General features: G+C 46.8%; 1 protein-coding gene across 5 annotated transcripts in view; it reads right to left on the bottom strand.

Annotated features, from left to right (window-relative positions):
• Window positions 1-6: 6 nt before the first annotated feature.
• HORMAD2 (HORMA domain containing 2) overlaps window positions 7-18,120 on the bottom strand; it is a 23,488-nt gene continuing 5,374 nt past the window's right edge. Inside the window, exons 6-13 of one of the 5 annotated variants that reach the window (XM_008642978.2) lie at window positions 16,935-16,955; window positions 16,225-16,242; window positions 14,872-14,939; window positions 11,760-11,911; window positions 10,968-11,221; window positions 10,713-10,818; window positions 9,323-9,387; window positions 7-154 (exon numbers count right to left, since the gene is read on the bottom strand). In XM_008642978.2, the coding sequence (XP_008641200.1) occupies window positions 38-154; window positions 9,323-9,387; window positions 10,713-10,818; window positions 10,968-11,221; window positions 11,760-11,911; window positions 14,872-14,939; window positions 16,225-16,242; window positions 16,935-16,955 (801 nt within the window). In that variant the 3' untranslated portion in view covers window positions 7-37. Of the gene's footprint in view, window positions 155-4,117; window positions 5,587-9,322; window positions 9,388-10,712; window positions 10,819-10,967; window positions 11,222-11,759; window positions 11,912-12,240; window positions 12,540-13,248; window positions 14,041-14,871; window positions 16,956-18,120 lie in introns of those variants that run through there. The other 4 variants (XM_017746543.1, XM_017746545.1, XM_017746546.1 and 1 more) reach the window with 4 other exon arrangements.

The following is an 18,120-nucleotide window of genomic DNA, read 5'->3' as shown; positions in this document are numbered from 1 at the left end:
GACAATGCAAACTCACACCTTCCAAATCTATTGTGTGTCAGAACGAACATAATTTCCTGCTGTTCAGAGGCAGCTTCTCTGGTTCACTGACCTTCCTTTTCTTCTCGGGTCCTATTACCTCTTCCTGGCTGAAGGCAAGGTTCAGGAGGTTTATCTGTAAGAACCATCAGAAACAGGGCTCATTCTCACAGGGCACACTCCTGCAACACGAATTAAAAAGTGCAGCTTCCAAAACTGCCATGTGTGTGCCTGGATCCTCTTGGCTTTGCTCAGTGTGATCCTGTTCCCCAGAAAAGCAATTAGGCAGGAATCAAAACTGGAATACTGGATGGAGCTGGGAATGTAAGAGTTGTGCAAGCAACAGGTTCAGCTTCAGGGACAGGGAATGGGCTTGGTGGCACAGGGAAGAGAACCCATCTCCCCATCACTGACAGAAAATAGAGGGAGCAAGGAGATCTTTGAGGAATGTAATAGCTGATAGGGCATTGGTTTCTCCACCAGCCACTGACAATCGTAATATATGGAAAAGAAGGTCAAATTTGTGGTGACAGCCTTTCAGGATAAGACACACAGTCCCTCTGTTTGTACATCAGGGAATTCAGTGTGAGCTGGTCAATCCCAGGCCTCAAAACTACCTGTGAGTCTCTGAAAAAGAACTAAGCCAAGCAAGCTTTTTTCCAAAAGGCTTGACTTCCCTCTAGAAAGACACAAAGCTCTCCCAGAAATACTCTGAGCCTGCAAACCAAGAGGTTAAAAAACGCAGATAAATATATGTGAGAATATAAATGAGTCAATGGAACAGACACTTCAGACAGACCACAGGGAGATGGACGGCCAGGACGACAGCTGAAGTGTTGGCTGTGCCAGGGGACAAACTCACTTATCCTCCTTATCAAGTCACATATTTGCATTTCTACAATAATAATCTGGAGCTGCTGAGAGCAACGTGTGTTGTCGCCCACCCAGAAGGGACGAAGCACAGTCTGGCAATGTGGCCTCCCTCACTGGAGCTGAGCAGAGGGGACACACCACGGCACAGAGCTTCTCTCCAAAACTAAGTTCACTTGGATGACAGCGAGGTGAATGGAGAGGGAAAGGAGTGCTAACAGAATTCCTGCTCCCAAACAGGAGTACCTCCCTCTAGTGTCACTGCAAGGCATGAGGAACCCCGGAACTGCAGCAGGGGAAGCACAAGGAGTTAATAAAGAGCTATTCCAGAACACATCCCGGGGATGAGCACAAGGTCTCCAGATTACAAGATGTGGTCATTATAGAATTCCCCACTCACGTCACCAAGGCTTGCTTGCCATCTGACCTTGGAATGAGGCTTCGGCAATCTCTGCATAGCAATGGGCTTTCTAATGTGTGAAATAGCTCTGATTAGGGATTAACAGCAAAATACTTTGAAACAACCTCACTTCGCCTCTCTATCGTGTTTCAAATTGTTTTTCTTCCCTCCTCTTCATTATGAGCAACACAATGTTGCTTAATGCAAAAGTACAATTTCCTTTCCCTAAAAACAGAGAAAACAAGAATGTGCCAAAGTGGGCTGGGCAGGTTCTCTCCCATCCTGCACCGTCAGGCTGACAGAGCTTTCCAAGGCTGCCCAAGGCATGTTTGCCTGAGGACAGAACCATAAGTGGCTCTGTGTTACAGCTCCTCACCTGATACTCGGCTGCTCCAACTGGCATTTTTGGCAGCTCTTTACTTGACTCTCCCTGGCATCGTTTTAACCTGTCTGGTTCTTTTTTTTTTTTTTTTTGAAGTGAAGGGCCCAGAGGAAGAAATGCTGCATCCAAAACCTCTGCTGTGCTAACACAGCTGCAGGGTTTGTACCCTGTCCTGCTGGCCACACAATGAAGCAGGGTCACAATTCCCAATCTCCCAGCCCCATCACCTGGATGAGGCAGCTCTCCTATTTTAGCCTAAACCTAGCTAGAGCTGGTGCTTTAATTTCCTCTATTGAGGAATGGATCTTCCACAGCCCAGACAGCTACTCAGTGAAGATTCTACCCCTTTGCTATCCCTCCAGAATTTCCTGCATGGATGGGATACTTGTGAGGTGGAGAAATAGCCACAACGAGCAGCTGCTTGCACGCCAGCTCCCCCCAGTTTTCCTGCCCTTTACCACAGGCAGCACGAGCACCTCTCAGGAACCTGAGATGAGGAGTGAAAACATCCAAGGAAGCCATGGAGGGCTGTAGAGAAGCACTATTCACCCATCCAGTGAAGCAGATGTCAAGAGTGAGAGGTATTTCACCAAAGCCAACGTGTCCTGGCCTGTCCCTGCCCAAGCTCACGTAGGAACTCGGAGCCAGGAACAGACCCCAAGTCCAACTTCAGCTCCCATCCCTAACCAAACACTCCAGCTTCTTCCCCAGAAAAGCTGCTCAAAAGGGGATTAAATCAGATCCGACGTGTGCTTATTTGACTTGAAGCAGAAAGTAAACCTCTTCAACGGTGTGGCGAGAAGCAGGAAATCCCTCCCATTGATTAAACATACAATCAAAGCCTCCAGAAGTTCATTAGTTCTAATTTTTCCCATGTACTGGGATGCTTCACTTGAAAAACCGATGTGCAGAGCTTGGGCTGTGAGAACGTTGCTTTTCCTCTTACACAACCCCAGCCCCACGGATGAGCCAGGTGCTGTAAAAGCAGGTAGGACAAGGTGCAGCCCCTTGCACCCTCACCCTAAAAAGGGTCCATGCTGACAGGTGGGACAAGCCCAGAGCAAGCAGCAAAGGAAGCAGCAGCTCTGTGACCTCCTGACTCTGAGTCCAAGGCAGAGTTCAGGGTCTGGGTCACACCATGAACACACAGTGAGTTTGAATCTCCTGTTTTACTACGTGTAAAAAAGCAATATTTTGCCACAGGAGTTTTCCTGCAGAACTCCAGCTAACTTGTGAATCATACAAGTGTTACTAATTTCTGGCATAAAACTCACAGGACAGCTGCGCGTTGTCTGGAGAAGATATCAGGCTAAAAATAGATTAGACTTACATTAAAACCTTCCCAAGGCAGACTGGTGGACAAAACGGAGTGAGCAGACCACAGCCACACTGCTATTCTTAGATAGACACAATCAGGACCCAGTTTTGTGCTCTGCAATTTGCAATCCCCAGTGTCCCCACGTATTCCGGCCAAAAAATTCCCAGCATAAATCGAAGAAAATTTACAGCTTTCCTGACATGTGTTTTGCTTCCCAAGGCATCCTATGCAGAACAGCTAAAATTGCACAAGAGCATTCGGCTGTGTCCCTCTTTGTCCCTGGCCTGCCCCATGCTGGGTTTTGGCACTTGGCAAATTTTATGCCCTCAGAAGAGTTCCCTTTGTCCAGGACACGGAGGGTTTTGTTTGGTACCTTGTAACTATCCCGACAAACTCACAAGCACATGAATGTCAAAAGAAGTGCAGTTCCATCGAGCAAGCTGGAAGAATAAGGACTGAGATACAAGAGGGAGCTGCTGAAATAAGGCAGAGTGACCCTCAGGTGTCAGGGCAACACAGTCTGTGCAGGGGACTCTCATCATCAGCGAAGTTAATCAGAGTGACCTGAGGCATCCTGTGATTTCAGCTGCAGCTATTACTGAGTCAACAGCACAGCAAACTCCTGTCACTTCCAAAAATCAAGCCGGTGACTCTTCAAATTGGTCCCCTAAGACCTAACTCCTGCCTGCTCACTGACAGCTGGCTGCTCCGTGCTCCCAAGCACAGCAAAAACCCAGGGTCACAGGACACATCGCGGTGTCAGTGAAAGGACGAGAGGAGACGGACACGAACGGAAATCACAGAATCACAGACTCCCAGAATGGTTTGCATTGGAAGGGATCTTAAAGCTCATCTCATTCCACTCCCCTGCCATGGGCAGGGACACTTTCCACTAGGCCAGGTTGCTCCATGCCCCATCCAACCTGGCCTTGAGCACTTCCAGGGAAACACAAGAAATTCCATTTAAACACAAGGACAGTTTTGGCTTTTTTACTGTGAGGGCAACGAAATACTGCAAGAATGGTTTGCATTGGAAGGGATCTTAAAGCTCATCTCATTCCACTCCCCTGCCATGGGCAGGGACACTTTCCACTAGGCCAGGTTGCTCCATGCCCCATCCAACCTGGCCTTGAGCACTTCCAGGGAAACACAAGAAATTCCATTTAAACACAAGGACAGTTTTGGCTTTTTTACTGTGAGGGCAACGAAATACTGCCAAAAGTCATCCAGGGAGGTTGTGGAGCCTCCTTCCTCGGAGATATTCACCACCTGAGTGGACAAGGTCCCGAGGAATGTTCTCCCTTTCCCTGTGCTCTGAGCAGGTCGGGTGGCCCTGCTGATCCCCAGCTGCCCCTGCTGACCCCGGCGGCTGCGCAGCACTGGGCTCCCATCAGTTTCCAGTGCCACGGTCACACTGACATCAGTGGCATCCATCCCGATTTCCATCTGTGACCATGCAGGAGGATCATGCTGGTTAGCATGAAAGCCAAGTGACGCAGGTGGAAGAATGAAAGGCCCTCAGTGTGGTGCTACTGTGGAAAGTTGCCACGTTTTTGTGCCCAGGAAACCATGCCAACACATCGCTGACTATCACCAGTCCTCTTCCTTTTCCTCAGCTCCTGATAAAACCTTTGCCATTTGGTGCCGCTCTTTTGTCTCACATCCCGTTCTGCACCTCGTGTGTCTTGTAGCTTTTAAAGCATTAATGAACAGATCTTTCCAGAGAATAAAAATAAATGCTTCAAAAATTCTTGTTAGAAGACAAGATTATTAATATCTCCCCTGCTAATCTCCTCCAGGGCCCTCAATCACACTGTCCACTTCCCTGATGGACATTCTCATTGCTGGATCACAATCACTTCCCAGAATCCTGATTCCAGCTTTGTAACTCAGGCGAAAAAGACAATGGATACTCCTCCTGCCTCCTAGGCTGCTACCCAGCAGCCCCTCATGGGATATTAGACGTGTCCAACCTTCATTTATGGGGATTTCTCCAGAGGGTCTGGCTGCTAGAATGCACGGCATGAACACATGGAATGGCAGCCAGCACGGAAGCGCCACGTCTTCCCGCAGATGTCCCTGGGGGAGCTTCCGGGGAATCTGAGGGTGCAAGGGTTAAATCTCCCTGGATCTGCGGGGTGACAGGCCTCACCTCTGCATGCGGAGATCACTAGGAAACTGCTTCCTGCACGCTAGACAGGGATAACTCATGGAAGGGATGAATGGCCCCAAGATACAGCTAAGGATCTGACGTGAACTGAGAGAAGCCAGGAATTTCCTGACCTCCCTGGCTCACTCCTCCCAGCATGGCCTGAGCTCACAGGAAGGAGAGGCAAGCTCATCTCTGAATCTTTCTCTCTTCATTGCTTGGGTCTGTGTAGCTTCAGCTGGTTTGGAGGGGAAAATGTTCTGGGAACTTCTCATCAGATACAGCCTCTCTTGATAGACAGACAGAGATAAACCTTGCTGCTTTTTTTCTCTTCTGCAAAAGTTCAAGATAATGACATTGCCACAGAAAAATGCTTTCCTATTGCTCTGCACATGGCAGGTTTCATCCTTCAACCGCCTTCTGTCGTGGCACTTCTGAACGTGGCTTGCCTGGGAAAAATCAGACAACAAAGGTCTTGATCTCCAAGCTGCTGTTCTGCAGTTGAACACACTTGTGCTGACCTTCACTGCCAGAAAGAAGCTCTGTACAAAACTTCAACTCAGCAGGGCACAGGAACCATGGAATGGTTTGGATTGGAAGGGATCTTAGAGCCCCTCTCATTCCACCCCTTTCCACTATCCCATTTGCTCCAAACCCCATCCAACCCGGCCCTGGCCACTGCCAGGGATCCAGGGGCAGCCACAGCTCCTCTGGGCACCCTGTGCCAGGGCCTCCCCACCCTCCCAGGGAACAATTCCTTCCCAATACCCCATCCATCCCTGCCCTCTGGCACGGGGAAGTCATTGCCCCTTGTCCTGTCTCTCCAAGCCCTTGTCCCAAGTGCCTCTCCAGCTCTCTTGGAGCCCCTGTGGGCATTGGAAGGGGCTCTGAGGTCTCCATCAGGGTAACTGATCCTGATCCCTGCAAACCAGGCAGGTATTACTGCATCATCCATGAAAGTCTGTGTCCCCACTGGCTTCCATCACTGCCACAGTCCCTTGGAGAAAGAGCACACGGCCAGGTAGCCAAGTCTTCTGCACAAGGAGCAGCAGCTGGAGGCCAGACAGACTGTCCTCTGAGGCCTAAAGCAGCCCTGATTCACAACACTTAGGTATGAACCTCTCCCCAGACATCTCAGTTGCAGACAGCTCCCATCAGGAGAGCTGATCCACATGGCAGGGGGTCCCCCCCCCAGCCAGTGAATCCCATAGCTGAATCCCTGAGCCATCACTGATCCCATTGGGATGTCCAAACAATGCCAAGTGTCAACACTCTCCCTCATGTCCCACAGCAGTCTACAAGCAGGGCCAGCCCAGCAGCAGGAGCAGTGTCTGGCAGCAGCTGATGAAGCCAGAAGCCTGGGAGGCAGAGCTGCCTGGTGCTGTGCTGATACAGCCACACCATTCCCAGCTCAGGGCGATCCAGGGCTCCCTGCACGGCTGCCTCACTGTGCACTGAGACTGTGCTCCAAGGACCACCCCAGAACTTCAGCCCACAGCTTCCTGATGGGAGATAAAAGCCTGCAGAGGCGTTCACATGGTCAGATTTTACTCATCTTCTAGTTTTGTTTCATTCCAAACTCATTCCACTGCAACGTTAGCTTACATGAAGACAATGCTGACCAAAATCAATTTTCAGGACAAGGACTTTAAAGGATGTTCCATACAAGAGGATAGAGCAGTTTGCCAAAGAACTGATAAGTTATCCCAAGTTCAGTGCAGGACCTCATTCCTGCCAGCAGATTTCTATAAGTTAAACCAATGGGCAGCAATTCTCTATTTTCCCCAACTCTTCCCAGCTCCTAAAATGCCAGTGGAAAGTAGGAAGATGCACAAAGATAGCACAGGAGGACAAACCCTTGGCTGATGCAATCAGAAGGCTCCTGAAGCCAGCAGAGGTGGGCTAATTTACATGCTGGTGTCTAACTCTGGATGATTAAGTGCAGAGATGCTCTGCTGGGAAAGGGCAATCTCTCATTTGATCCCGAGGATCATCAATCAGGAGATGGCAGATAAGAAGCCAGTAGAGTACATGGAAATTTTTCCCCAATCTGCAAAGCCCTCTGTCAGAGACTCTCTGTGGCCACTCCTAAAGGCCAGTTCCAGTTCTCACTGGGCAGGAAGAGCTGCTTCTCTTTTGGCAGATCCACATCCTTCGCCTCTCCCATGACGATTAGACAAAAATAAGCCTTTAATACTTTCATTCCTGGTTTTCCTGAAGAGCTATAGGTCAGGAAGATAATGACCAATAAACTCAATTCCAACAGCACAGTTTTTATTTTTGGTAACCAAGCAGTCAGAAGGATTCACTCCAGATGAAGAGCAGAAATGTGCTCACCCACATTTCCAAAAGCAACTTGTGACTGTGGGTAACGGTTTCAAACTCAGAACGTCTTGAATATCACAGCAATTTTCTGTGACACTCCAAATTGTTCTGGTTAGTTCAGAAAATCTTGGCATTTCCACCCCAACCCAAGAGCTAGAAAACACTATTAATAGTGTCTGGATGGCAACAAGGTGTTCACATTCACATCCCAACAGGTCTGCTCCTCCCCATCTCACCTACACCTGACCTTATCAGACAACACCTAACTCAGACTTCCCATCCATCCCAGCTTCTCCTCATTTTTCAAGAGAAGCTTGGCTTCCTGATTCACATGGAATACACAATGGTCATTTGTTTTAACCACTTCCTTCAGAAAAGAAGGGAAAGTCCCTCTCATATGGAAAAGAGTGTCAATTTTTTATTAGTGTGGGCTTTACAGTGATGATTCTAACTACTGGCTTGACTTTGTTTTTCCCTAAACGGAGTGAAATACTAGCCAGCTTCTAAGCTATGAGGTTTTAAAAATAGTATCAAAGAATACATAAAGAAAAGAATCTCCCAGGGCTTGGGATTTTTTTTTAAAAGTCTTTGGAAGCACATGATGGATAAAGTGATTCTTCCATTTTTCAGCAACTAATGCTGTTTCCACCACCTTCAGACACTCTCACTCCTGCTACCGAATTCTAATGAAATGCACATGCTGAGAGAGGTGTCTGGTGCTCTGCTGGCCACTGTGACAGCCCCAAAAGAAGGTCAGAGCATGAATCAGTGGGGCAACCATGAGTCGCAAACAAAAAAGGCTCCTGTTTTCATAGACAACAGAATAAACAATGATCAGAAGGAAACCGGAGGATGTGACATGGAAAAAAAAATATGGTTAAAGTTTGAAAAATACCAGCCTAGGCACAGAAGTTCATTTCTAAGATCCAGAGTCAAGGCAAATACCTCGCAGATGCCTTTAGAATGACAGGGTGTGTTGCAGTCTGCAGTTGCTGTCTGGGTTAGACACCCTGGGATTCTTTTCAACAGAGGCGGGGAAAATTTTAGTAGCAATTTCCTACTCTCATTAACTTATCCTGTAAAGATGCAGTTTCTGACCATTCAAGCTCACATGACTCTCAGCTCATTTGAATGGGAGGAGGATCAAGGGGCAAGTCTGGTGGTATTCAGAGATTTGCCCTGTCACTGAACAAACCTCTGCACATGCCCATGAGTTTGGGCTCTGATGGTGAATCAGGGTTTGGCTGGGCAGCCTTCAGGGTGAGATTAACTTTTTACTTATCTAAAACGACCTACCTATCTGGTCTATCCTAATTCTTTGGGTTGCCCCAACAACCATCAAAAAAGAGATCAGTACCTCCAGGGGATAATTCTTCCTACCCCAGAGGGGTAACCAAAATGGGATAGGATTCATTAAGTACCTGTGACTCATATGTAAAGAAAGTCTAGAAGCAAGAGGGGAGAGGTGAAGACCATATTAGGCAAAAAACACACCCTTCAAACCCAAAATAGGGTGGTGATTTCAGACCCTTATCCAAAAGGCACGCATAGGTAAACCAGCCTGGCTGGGACAGAGATAGGCTTAGTCTGTGCGTGTTACTCACAGGTACCAACTCTAGAGAACAGAATCAGATTCTGGTATTGGATGGAGGAAATAAGCTGATTGTGGAAAGCTTTTTCCTACATGCTTCCAGTTCATGCTTACATCCCTCTGCTACTCTGTAGCCTCGATGTATTGTGATCCTGCACAATAAATCCACTAATGGTAGTGAATTTGGTGTCATCTTTGATGATGCAATGATCCATGGCAGTGAATTCCCCTGTGCCTGGAGCATCTCAGAACCACTAAAGCTTCCTCACCTGCTGACATGCTCTTGAGCAAGGCATCCTGTCCGTCTCCTTTATTTCCATCTTCCTCTTTCTACCTGCAACCCAAACAGCAAAGAAAAACTAGCTTCAAAGTGCTTAATTAAAAAAAAAAAATAAATCCAGAAGCCTGACTAAACCACCAAGGCAAAAATCCCATGAAACTGTGTAACCTTTGCTCTCAGACACTGCCAGCAGTGGCAGTTTATTCCTAGAAAGAGAGATTTCAGCATAAAGTGTCATCTGAACATCAGCTTGCAGCAGCTCTATCAAATATAATCTTCCTTTCAACCTGGATCTAAGAAAACAAAGCCTCTGTCTATACATGCCCTGAGTGTGAGGGGTGGGGGAAAGAAGGGGAGATCTCCCCTGGTTAGTATTTATTAACCTTTCATTAACAGTGTCATTAAAATTTGAGGGGGTGTCCAAAGTGCCCCAGTTTCATGAGATCAGGCAACTGCTTAGAGGAGGAGGATCCTATTAAAATCCCCAGAGCAACACGAGTGGCAGGATGAGTTCACTCCTTATTAGTCATCAGGGAATCAGCAGGAGAAAGACCTGCAAAGGTGATTTCACAGGCAGGGAAGCTGCTTTATCCTGCTGCCCGGCAATCCCAGGAATGCTATTTACCATTTTGTCACTAGATGGTATTGTTCCACAGGCTATATCCCAGAGCCTCAAAGGTCAAACACAGCATGGTATAGCAGAGGCTGGGTTGATTAAAGGCAAGAGAAAAGGCTTTTTTTCTCATGTATTTTCATGTATGTTTTCCCACATGGAAGTTATTAGCAAAAGTCAAACTGTAACAGCTGAAGGAAAAGAGCTTTGTTGGACATGGAGATAATGTAACTCGGTTTTGATGATCTGTGCGTTTCCTCCATATCTCAAAAAAACTGCTGAGATAAAGAGCTGCAAAGATACTGATACAAAATTAAATGTTTCTGTTAACAAACTGAGCATAATCAACCAGCCCTTTGTTACAGGTCATTCTGATCTGTCACAAAATTCAAACAGCCTGACAAACTCTGCTCATCCAAAATCTAAATATTAGAGAATCACAGAATCACAGAATTAAGGAATGGGTTGGGATGGAAGGGACCTCAAAGCTCATCCAGTGCCCTGGGCAGGGACACCTCCCACTGTCCCAGGCTGCTCCAAGCCCCAATGTCCAACCTGGCCTTGGGCACTGCCAGGGATCCAGGGGCAGCCACAGCTGCTCTGGGCACCCTGTGCCAGGGCCTGCCCACCCTCCCAGGGAGCAATTCCTTCCTCTAATACCTCAAATAACCTACTGTTATTAACAGCACTGAAAGACCTTACCCAGACATTGTGTGGGATACAGTGTACTGGGATACAATCAGGAGTTTTGAAACTGAACATTTACCTTTATCTTCAAGGCAAAAAGATGCTTCCATTTTCCTGCCTGGATGGGTGTCACTTTTGTCCCCTTCATGCTCACTTGAATCTGCTCTGACAGGGGGAGAGTGACTCTGTAAAGCAGATGATATTTTGTCTTAATACCATAACCTAAGAAATACACCCAGGAGGTAAATCCATAAAGAAAATGTTTCTTTTAAGGAGGTTTTTTCTAGATAAACTCTGTTCTTCCAGTGAGAATCAAATAGAGCTATTTCTATACCTTTGTGCTCTCCTCCTCTTCCTCTTCCTCGCAGTCCAGCCCTTGGTGGGAGATCTCAGTAGGGCCATTCTTCTGGATCAGGTTGCTGTCAGCCTTCCTCACCCTCTTCTTGTCAGTTGTCACTCTGACTTTCATAAGGTGGAAGTCAGTGGACACTGACCCCACTCTCAGGTTGACGGGATCCCCACTAAACAACAGGTCACCAGGGCTGCCATCTTCCTTGAAGCCAGGGGGCTGGTAATCCTTGGGAGTGACTGCACAGGGAGAAGAAACCCACTGAGGTCAGGGAAACTGAGCTCCATCTCTCCTTAGTCTGATTTAGAAAGAACAATTGTGAACCAGCTTCAAGTAACATCGACTACTAAAAATATTCTGTTTTTTTTTTCTTTTTAGGAGGAAGGGACAGAATGCAAAGGGAAAAATGAGCTGAGCAAATATTATCAGGGGGCTCAAAGAAAAAATTATTTTAGGATGCTGAGATACCATTAAAGTGCTGGAGCAAAACCTGACATTGTCAGTACCTTAAAGAAATAAACTCAAAAAAACCCCAGGGAAGAAGGATGTCTCCCTTTCATACCACGTGGGCTGTACTTCTTATATGGATTTCAAACCTTTCCTAAAAACACCTGCCATCCCTGTGCATCAGATTTACTGTTACACCATTTCTCAGTGTTATCAGCCAACAGCTTCTCCCATCTCCCCTTTTCTATGCTTTATTTTACTCACAGCGCTCACGCTTATTACAGAGACTGATGGAATTCTTCCCTAAGGCACACACTGCTCTCCACCTACCATCGTTGTAGTAGAGGAGTTTCATGGTGAGGGTGATGTCATTGGGCAGTGGTCCGAGGTCCTGCATGAGCAGGTACAGTGTCCGCAGCAGGAGCCTGCTGGCCTGTTTGACATCCTCGCTGCACAGCCCAGTCACAAATTCCCTGTGGTTGCTACAATCGGAAGAAGAAGAATAAGGGATTTGTTATCCTCAGTCATGAATATTCACGATCCAATTACACACACAGAGCACCCACTGACTTGTCTGAAACCACCAGTGACAAAGCTACAATGTCTTTATGTAATTTCCAGATAAACAGGGAAGTGAAACAGGCTCCAGGGATGGGGTGGCATCAGCAGAACACCCGCTCCAAACTCAGAGGCCTGGCATTTACATTTGAACAGACTTCGGAGCTGGGGCAACCATTATACAAATGTCATGACTCACTTCTTTGAACATGATTAAATTGGATCAAAGGATCATAAAACAAGTGCCTTTCACCTAAGCAATTTCAGGAATGAGAGGAATGAGTTGAGGATCCCATTTGTAGCCGATTCATCACAGGGGCTATTTTCAAGTCCATTCTGCAGTTTTTGAAGAGAAGTGAATTGCATGTTCTCACTCAATTCCATGTAAGAAAAAGCAGCTCAGAGGCACATTTTTCAGCAGTGACGAAGGGGCATTCCTCTCACCTCCTTCACCCATCCAAATGTCAGCTGGCTGCTCCATGCCAGCAGTCCAGACAGAGACTCACGGATGACATGAGTGGGATGAATCGCACTCCAGAGGAGTTTGTTTCTCTTTGATTAAAACAGAGGTAGATGAGATGAGCAACTCAAGAGCAGTCAGCTAACTTCAGACAGAGCAGATGAATCACTGTGTGACTAAGGGACCTGAACTTTCCTAAACTTCAATGAGAAGGGGTCACAAAGATGCGTAGCTCCTTCATTATGTCTTTGGAAGACCCCTGACATTACACGTAGGCTGGAGGGTGCCCAACACAATCACTCCAAATTGCATCAAAAGCAGTAAAAAACTAACCCAAGAATATCCCAGGGTAAACCTGACTGACTGAACCATAGAAAGGAACAAATTAAGACTGAATCCCCCCTCCAGGTGAGCTTCTTTGTGCCATGAAAATGAGGTGGCTGTGGAACAGCTTGACTTCCCAAGGTATGGAATCACAGCATCATTTAGGTTGGAAAAGACCTCTAAGATCATGAAGTCCAAACTCTGTGGTATTAGATGTACACTGTGGTCCTTGATTAAATCCTGTATGTTCAGAAATACACAGTGAGAGAAAAATGTTGGCAGTGCCTAAAGGGGAATATCCATCACCTTCACAAACTGTGGGATTACCAGATCAGAAATGGCAAAAGGAAAGTTCGTAAGAAAAAAAGAAATGAGATGTCCATAGGAATTAACAGGTCAAGCACTGCTTCAATATGGGAATAACACTGAGAATTTCATGCAGGCATGAGTCAAAAAGCAGAAGATAAGGAATTGAACCTTGGAAGGACTGGGATCCATGGCAATGAATTCCTCCAAAATCCATCTAAAATGAGGTAAAGACCATTTAGAAGAAAGTTTCCCCTTATCCCTTGGATGCGATGATGCAGCCCCACGAAACGTCTCTCCCAGAGTGATTAACTCTGAGTTTGCACAGGATGACAACTGCTGCAGGTGTAAAAGGCAGCGCTATCAGCTGAAGGAGCTGCTAGCAAAGATGACACAATTCCCTGATCTGTGCCAGAACATCGGATTATTAAGGACTGCAGGGACACGCATGAGCCTGCCATAGCACTGCCAGTCCTGAGGAAACAGAGCCCAGGAATCCAGTGCAACGGGCTCTGGAGCCTGAGAGCACATTCAAACACGACAGGAAGATGGCTTGGCCTCTCCCTGGATGACATGAATGACACCCAAGCTCCACGTTGGGACTGTCCTTATTTCTAGGAACTAATGAGTAAGGCTGATTAAAACCCCAGAGTTTTCAAGGACCCTCTATTATCTTTCAAATCCCAGATCTCCTCTTCCCCTCAGTGTGGTGAAGACAACGGACAGCAGCTTCGAAGCAGAAATGGAGGACACAGCCAACAGGTCACTCCAGAGATAATCCAGTTTCTCCCGAAAGAAAATAATTTTGCCTTGTGGTACAAATTATTCGGATGTGTTTAGAGAAAGAGCAGCTAAGGGCACACTCCGGGAGTGCTGGGGAGGAGCTTCCTGAGGAGCAAACAAGACAGCAGAGCTCTCTTGCTGTCCAGGCAGGTTCCAAGAATCATCTTTTACCAATGGCAACTGCAGAACAAAGTAAAAACAGGTTAATTATTTTTCTTTGCTTTCATTATAGCCAATGGCCTTTGATAGTATTTATTTGAAGCTGCACAGGGCTATGGTCTATTAACACAGCTTAAAATATCTAACAGAGAGTGCCAAAAAGAGGCAAAAAGCTGCTACTTCCTGACACACGTTTTGCACCATCAGCTCAGGCATCCTAAGTGAAAGTTCTCTCAGGTCACCCATGCAGGGCTGCCCAAGCAGAACACACGTATGCAAATACCCGAGGGAAAAAAATCCTGGGCACAGGCTCATGGTGAAAGGGCTCAAACCTGAGCAAGCTTCACCTGAAAGCATGAGGATGTCTGGTAGAAGTGCAAGAACACTTCTTGTCAGCTGAGACAGCAGCAAGCTCAACAACTGGGCTGGTTTCTGCATTGCCTCCCTGATGAGGCACTGCTTCTGTCAGCTGTCCTTGGCTCAGGTGCACTTTGAGGGCCTCATGGTGCTACGTAAGAGCATTTCAGCTCATGCCCCCAGCAGTTCATGCCCTGTAAGGTGAATATCCTCAACTCTGATGGTATTTACACCTGCTTAATGACTTGGACCTGCTCAAACCACAGAATCCCAGGATGGTTTGGGTTGGAAGGACCTTAAAGCTCATCTTGCTCCACCCCCTGCCATGGGCAGAGCCACCTTCCACCAAACCAGGCTACTCCATCCAACCTGGCCTTGGACACTTTCAGGGATGGGGAGTCCCCAGCCTCTCTGGGCAATCATAAGCTGCAGCTTCTTCATGCTTCAAGAACACAGTTTCTAGTGTAACCCTGAGAAAACAACCCGAATCCTTACCTGCTGATGTCCATCTGGGGCACCTTCTTTTTGTACTTGAATTTGAATTGATACAGTTCAGTGACTGTCTAGAGATGTAACAAGAGAGAAGAGAAGCAGAAATGGGTCACTTTGAGTAACAAGATGTGTCCTGAGCTTGGAGAGTCCTTTCACACTCTCTGCCAGAGCACAGCATTAATTTAGTGACATGCTGACAATTTTAACTCTATTACTGCCTGCACAGGCTTTGGCAAATTCTCGTAACAGCCACATCTTACCCAGCACTGAAAGAATCACAACAAAATTACCAACTTCCTGCCTCCTCCTTCTACTTCCTCCATGGGCCTGGCTCTCCAACTTTAGTCTCTAGCAAGGCTCCAGGGCTGGCCAGTCCTCACAGTGTTTCCTTGAAAAAGGAAAACTGGGAAGCTGCATGGATGACCAGTGTCACAAGGAAGCCTGGCCCCGTGCTCTGTATGGGGACAATGGCCTGGAGGACTCTTCCCACAGGGAAATCCAAACAATATTGCATGGGAAAAAGTCGCTGAATTTCACCGGAGTTTTTTTTGAGGTAGACAAAAATCGGGGATGATTTTCCATTTAAAAGGATCAGAGAATAAAATAATTAGGAAGAACAGACAGCTTCCCCCCAAGAGAAAGGGTCTATTGTACACCAATTCCATGCCTATAATTCACTTCTTCCAGAGACAATGAGGTCGATTAGTGGGAGCTCAGCTGAGTCCTTAACTCTGAGCCTTCCTTGCCAATCCCAGCCTTGGCATGGCTCAGCTCCTGCTCTGTCCCCAGACTCTGAGGTGCCACGCAGCAGAACTGGTTCAGGTGCAAAGGGTCTGCAGCTGTTCTCTGATCTCCAGCATGGATGCACACCCTCACTCCTGGATCACACCCCCAGATGAAACAAAACAGGAACACAGCAGGGAACACTGAGAGGCCAAGGACAGGCACTACCCAACGAATCCATCCAGGTCTGAAGGGATTCCTGACTTCTGTCCTACACCTCTCTGCATGATGACAAACCAGCTCTTTTCATCAGGGCTGTTAAAAAGGTGGTTTGCAAATGAGTTGTTTTGAACTTCCCATTTTTCTTCTTTGGGAAACTAAAACAAAACTCTGAACATGCCCATTAGTTGTCTGCTAACATCCCTGCCTGAGGCCCTGGTGGGCCCTCAGCCTGGTGTTTGATCACAATGCAGCTCACTGAGCTGGCACTCTGGAGTGAAGGCACAGGAACAGAAATGGGGTCACCAAGTAGCTATGTCAGGGTAGGACTTAAGCCTCCAACTCCACTCTGAATACAAATGTACTCACCCATGTCTTCAGCTGCCTCAAAGATTAATTAAGACTCTTTCTTACCTCAGGATTGGTGTAAATCTGTTACAAGAAAGCACAGTGAGGGCATTCTCCCCGGGACAACTTGAACCAGTGACTAACAAGGATATTTTCAATTTACAGCAGAGATTGTGCTATCTTTAGTGTGGGATCAGAGAAAGGAATGGCTGGGAAAGAGCCTTCCTCTATCAGCAGTCAATACTTACCACTTCAAAGACAGGTAGAAGTGTATGTAATATTGGAGGAATGAGGCTAATTCCCATTCCAACCCTCACAGGCAGCTATTGATGCCTGGGGTTTAAGTGCTCAGATGATGCACAGACTAGATGGTGAGCAAAGCTCCTGGTGCTTTGCAGGGGGCTGGGGCCAACAGCTGCCTATGGAACCACCAGTGTGTGGTTTCTCCAGGACCAGAGTAATAAGGAGGACTCTTCTGCAGGGGGAAATGGAGAGGACACGGCAGCTTCCATGACAGGAATCACATAAAAGCGCTTCTCAGAGTTTAAGGACACAAATAAGGCCTCAGTTAGAAGTCTGACATGCTGAGAAAAACATTTCCATGCAGCCTTGAACTCCACGTTTACTGTATCTAAGAAAGGTCACAGCTCTATTAAAAATCACACACACTTTAGCTTCTCCTTTAAAAAGGCCCAAACGGGTTGACACAACCTTGACTCCGTATCTCTTTCAAGCAGGGGAGGGGAGAGAAAACCACTTTGTATTCATTTACTTACTGCAAGGACAGCCACGTGTAGCTAAGGAGGGAAAATCAAAACAAAACACAAAATCAACATCTAACCTTAGTGAGCAAAGAAAAGCAAGTCCTATCAAACCCTGAGTGCCTACACAGGGAGAAGGAATAGATACACTCAACAAACCAGGAATTAAAACCCTTTTTGCAGATTCTTCCCAGCACAGCATCAGCAACACCTAGTGGCCAGTTTGCCTGGCCTGACACAGTTTCCCAAAAAATAACTCCATGCTCAGCACTCTCCCTTGGGACTCCTTTCAAACAAATCCCCAAATACTGATTTAAAACTCTTTACAAGAACACCCATCCCTAGCGAAGGTTCATATTTGCTTTCTGCTGTGAAATTCCCCAAAGGTATTTAATTTATGCTTCTATCAAGGAACTGCACATGGGACTGCCCTTAAAAACAATCTTAAAACACACATTAAATCCCTCAGGTTTTCCTTAATCCTTGTCAAACAATTAATTTATGTCTCTCATAAATAACAAAGGGCTAAATACCTCCTAGAGCTGTCAGCAGGCACTAAACTGTGCTCACAACGTTGTTAATTATCTTGTGCACACTGACAGCTGTACTGATGTCTGAGAAACACTGAGATCATCAGTGCCAGAATGACCAGTGCTCCACCTGGTCGGGAGGAGCTGGGCTGGTGAACAGTGCTGACACAGAGGACAGCAACTGGTGGTTTTCCCTGTGCAGGGCAGTTTTTATGTGGGAATCAGCAAGGAATATGAGCACTTGCTAGCTGGTTTTGTCCCAGAAGCAGTTACATACCTTATTCGATGAATTAAGAAAAAAAAAGTGATAGATTCTGAGCCTGAGAGAAAAGCCAGGAGGGTTAGAGAAAATTAGATGAAGGGGAAATACCAGGGACAAGGAAATGAAGGATAGCAGAAGCACAGAACCTCTCTCAAGAAAATAGGCAGGAGATCCAGATCTCAGCTCTGCCTGGCAGAGTCTCTATCAGACATTAGAGAACACAAATGTAGAGCACAGAACTAAGAGCAATCCATTGCAGGCTGCAAATTGGTTCCCACACCTTGGACAGGTGAGCCCAGAGAGCAACAGTGGTCAGAACTTGAGCTCAAGGCATAAAATCTCAGATCTCATACACAGGGCAGCATCTTCCCCCTGTCCCACAGCTGTAAAGGCTGTCGTGTGCATCAAA

The sequence above is a fragment of the Corvus brachyrhynchos genome, unplaced genomic scaffold, assembly GCF_000691975.1.
Source record: "Corvus brachyrhynchos isolate BGI_N302 unplaced genomic scaffold, ASM69197v1 scaffold19, whole genome shotgun sequence".
NCBI classification, from domain to species: Eukaryota; Metazoa; Chordata; class Aves; order Passeriformes; family Corvidae; genus Corvus; species Corvus brachyrhynchos.
This window is presented reverse-complemented; position numbering and strand designations above follow the sequence as displayed.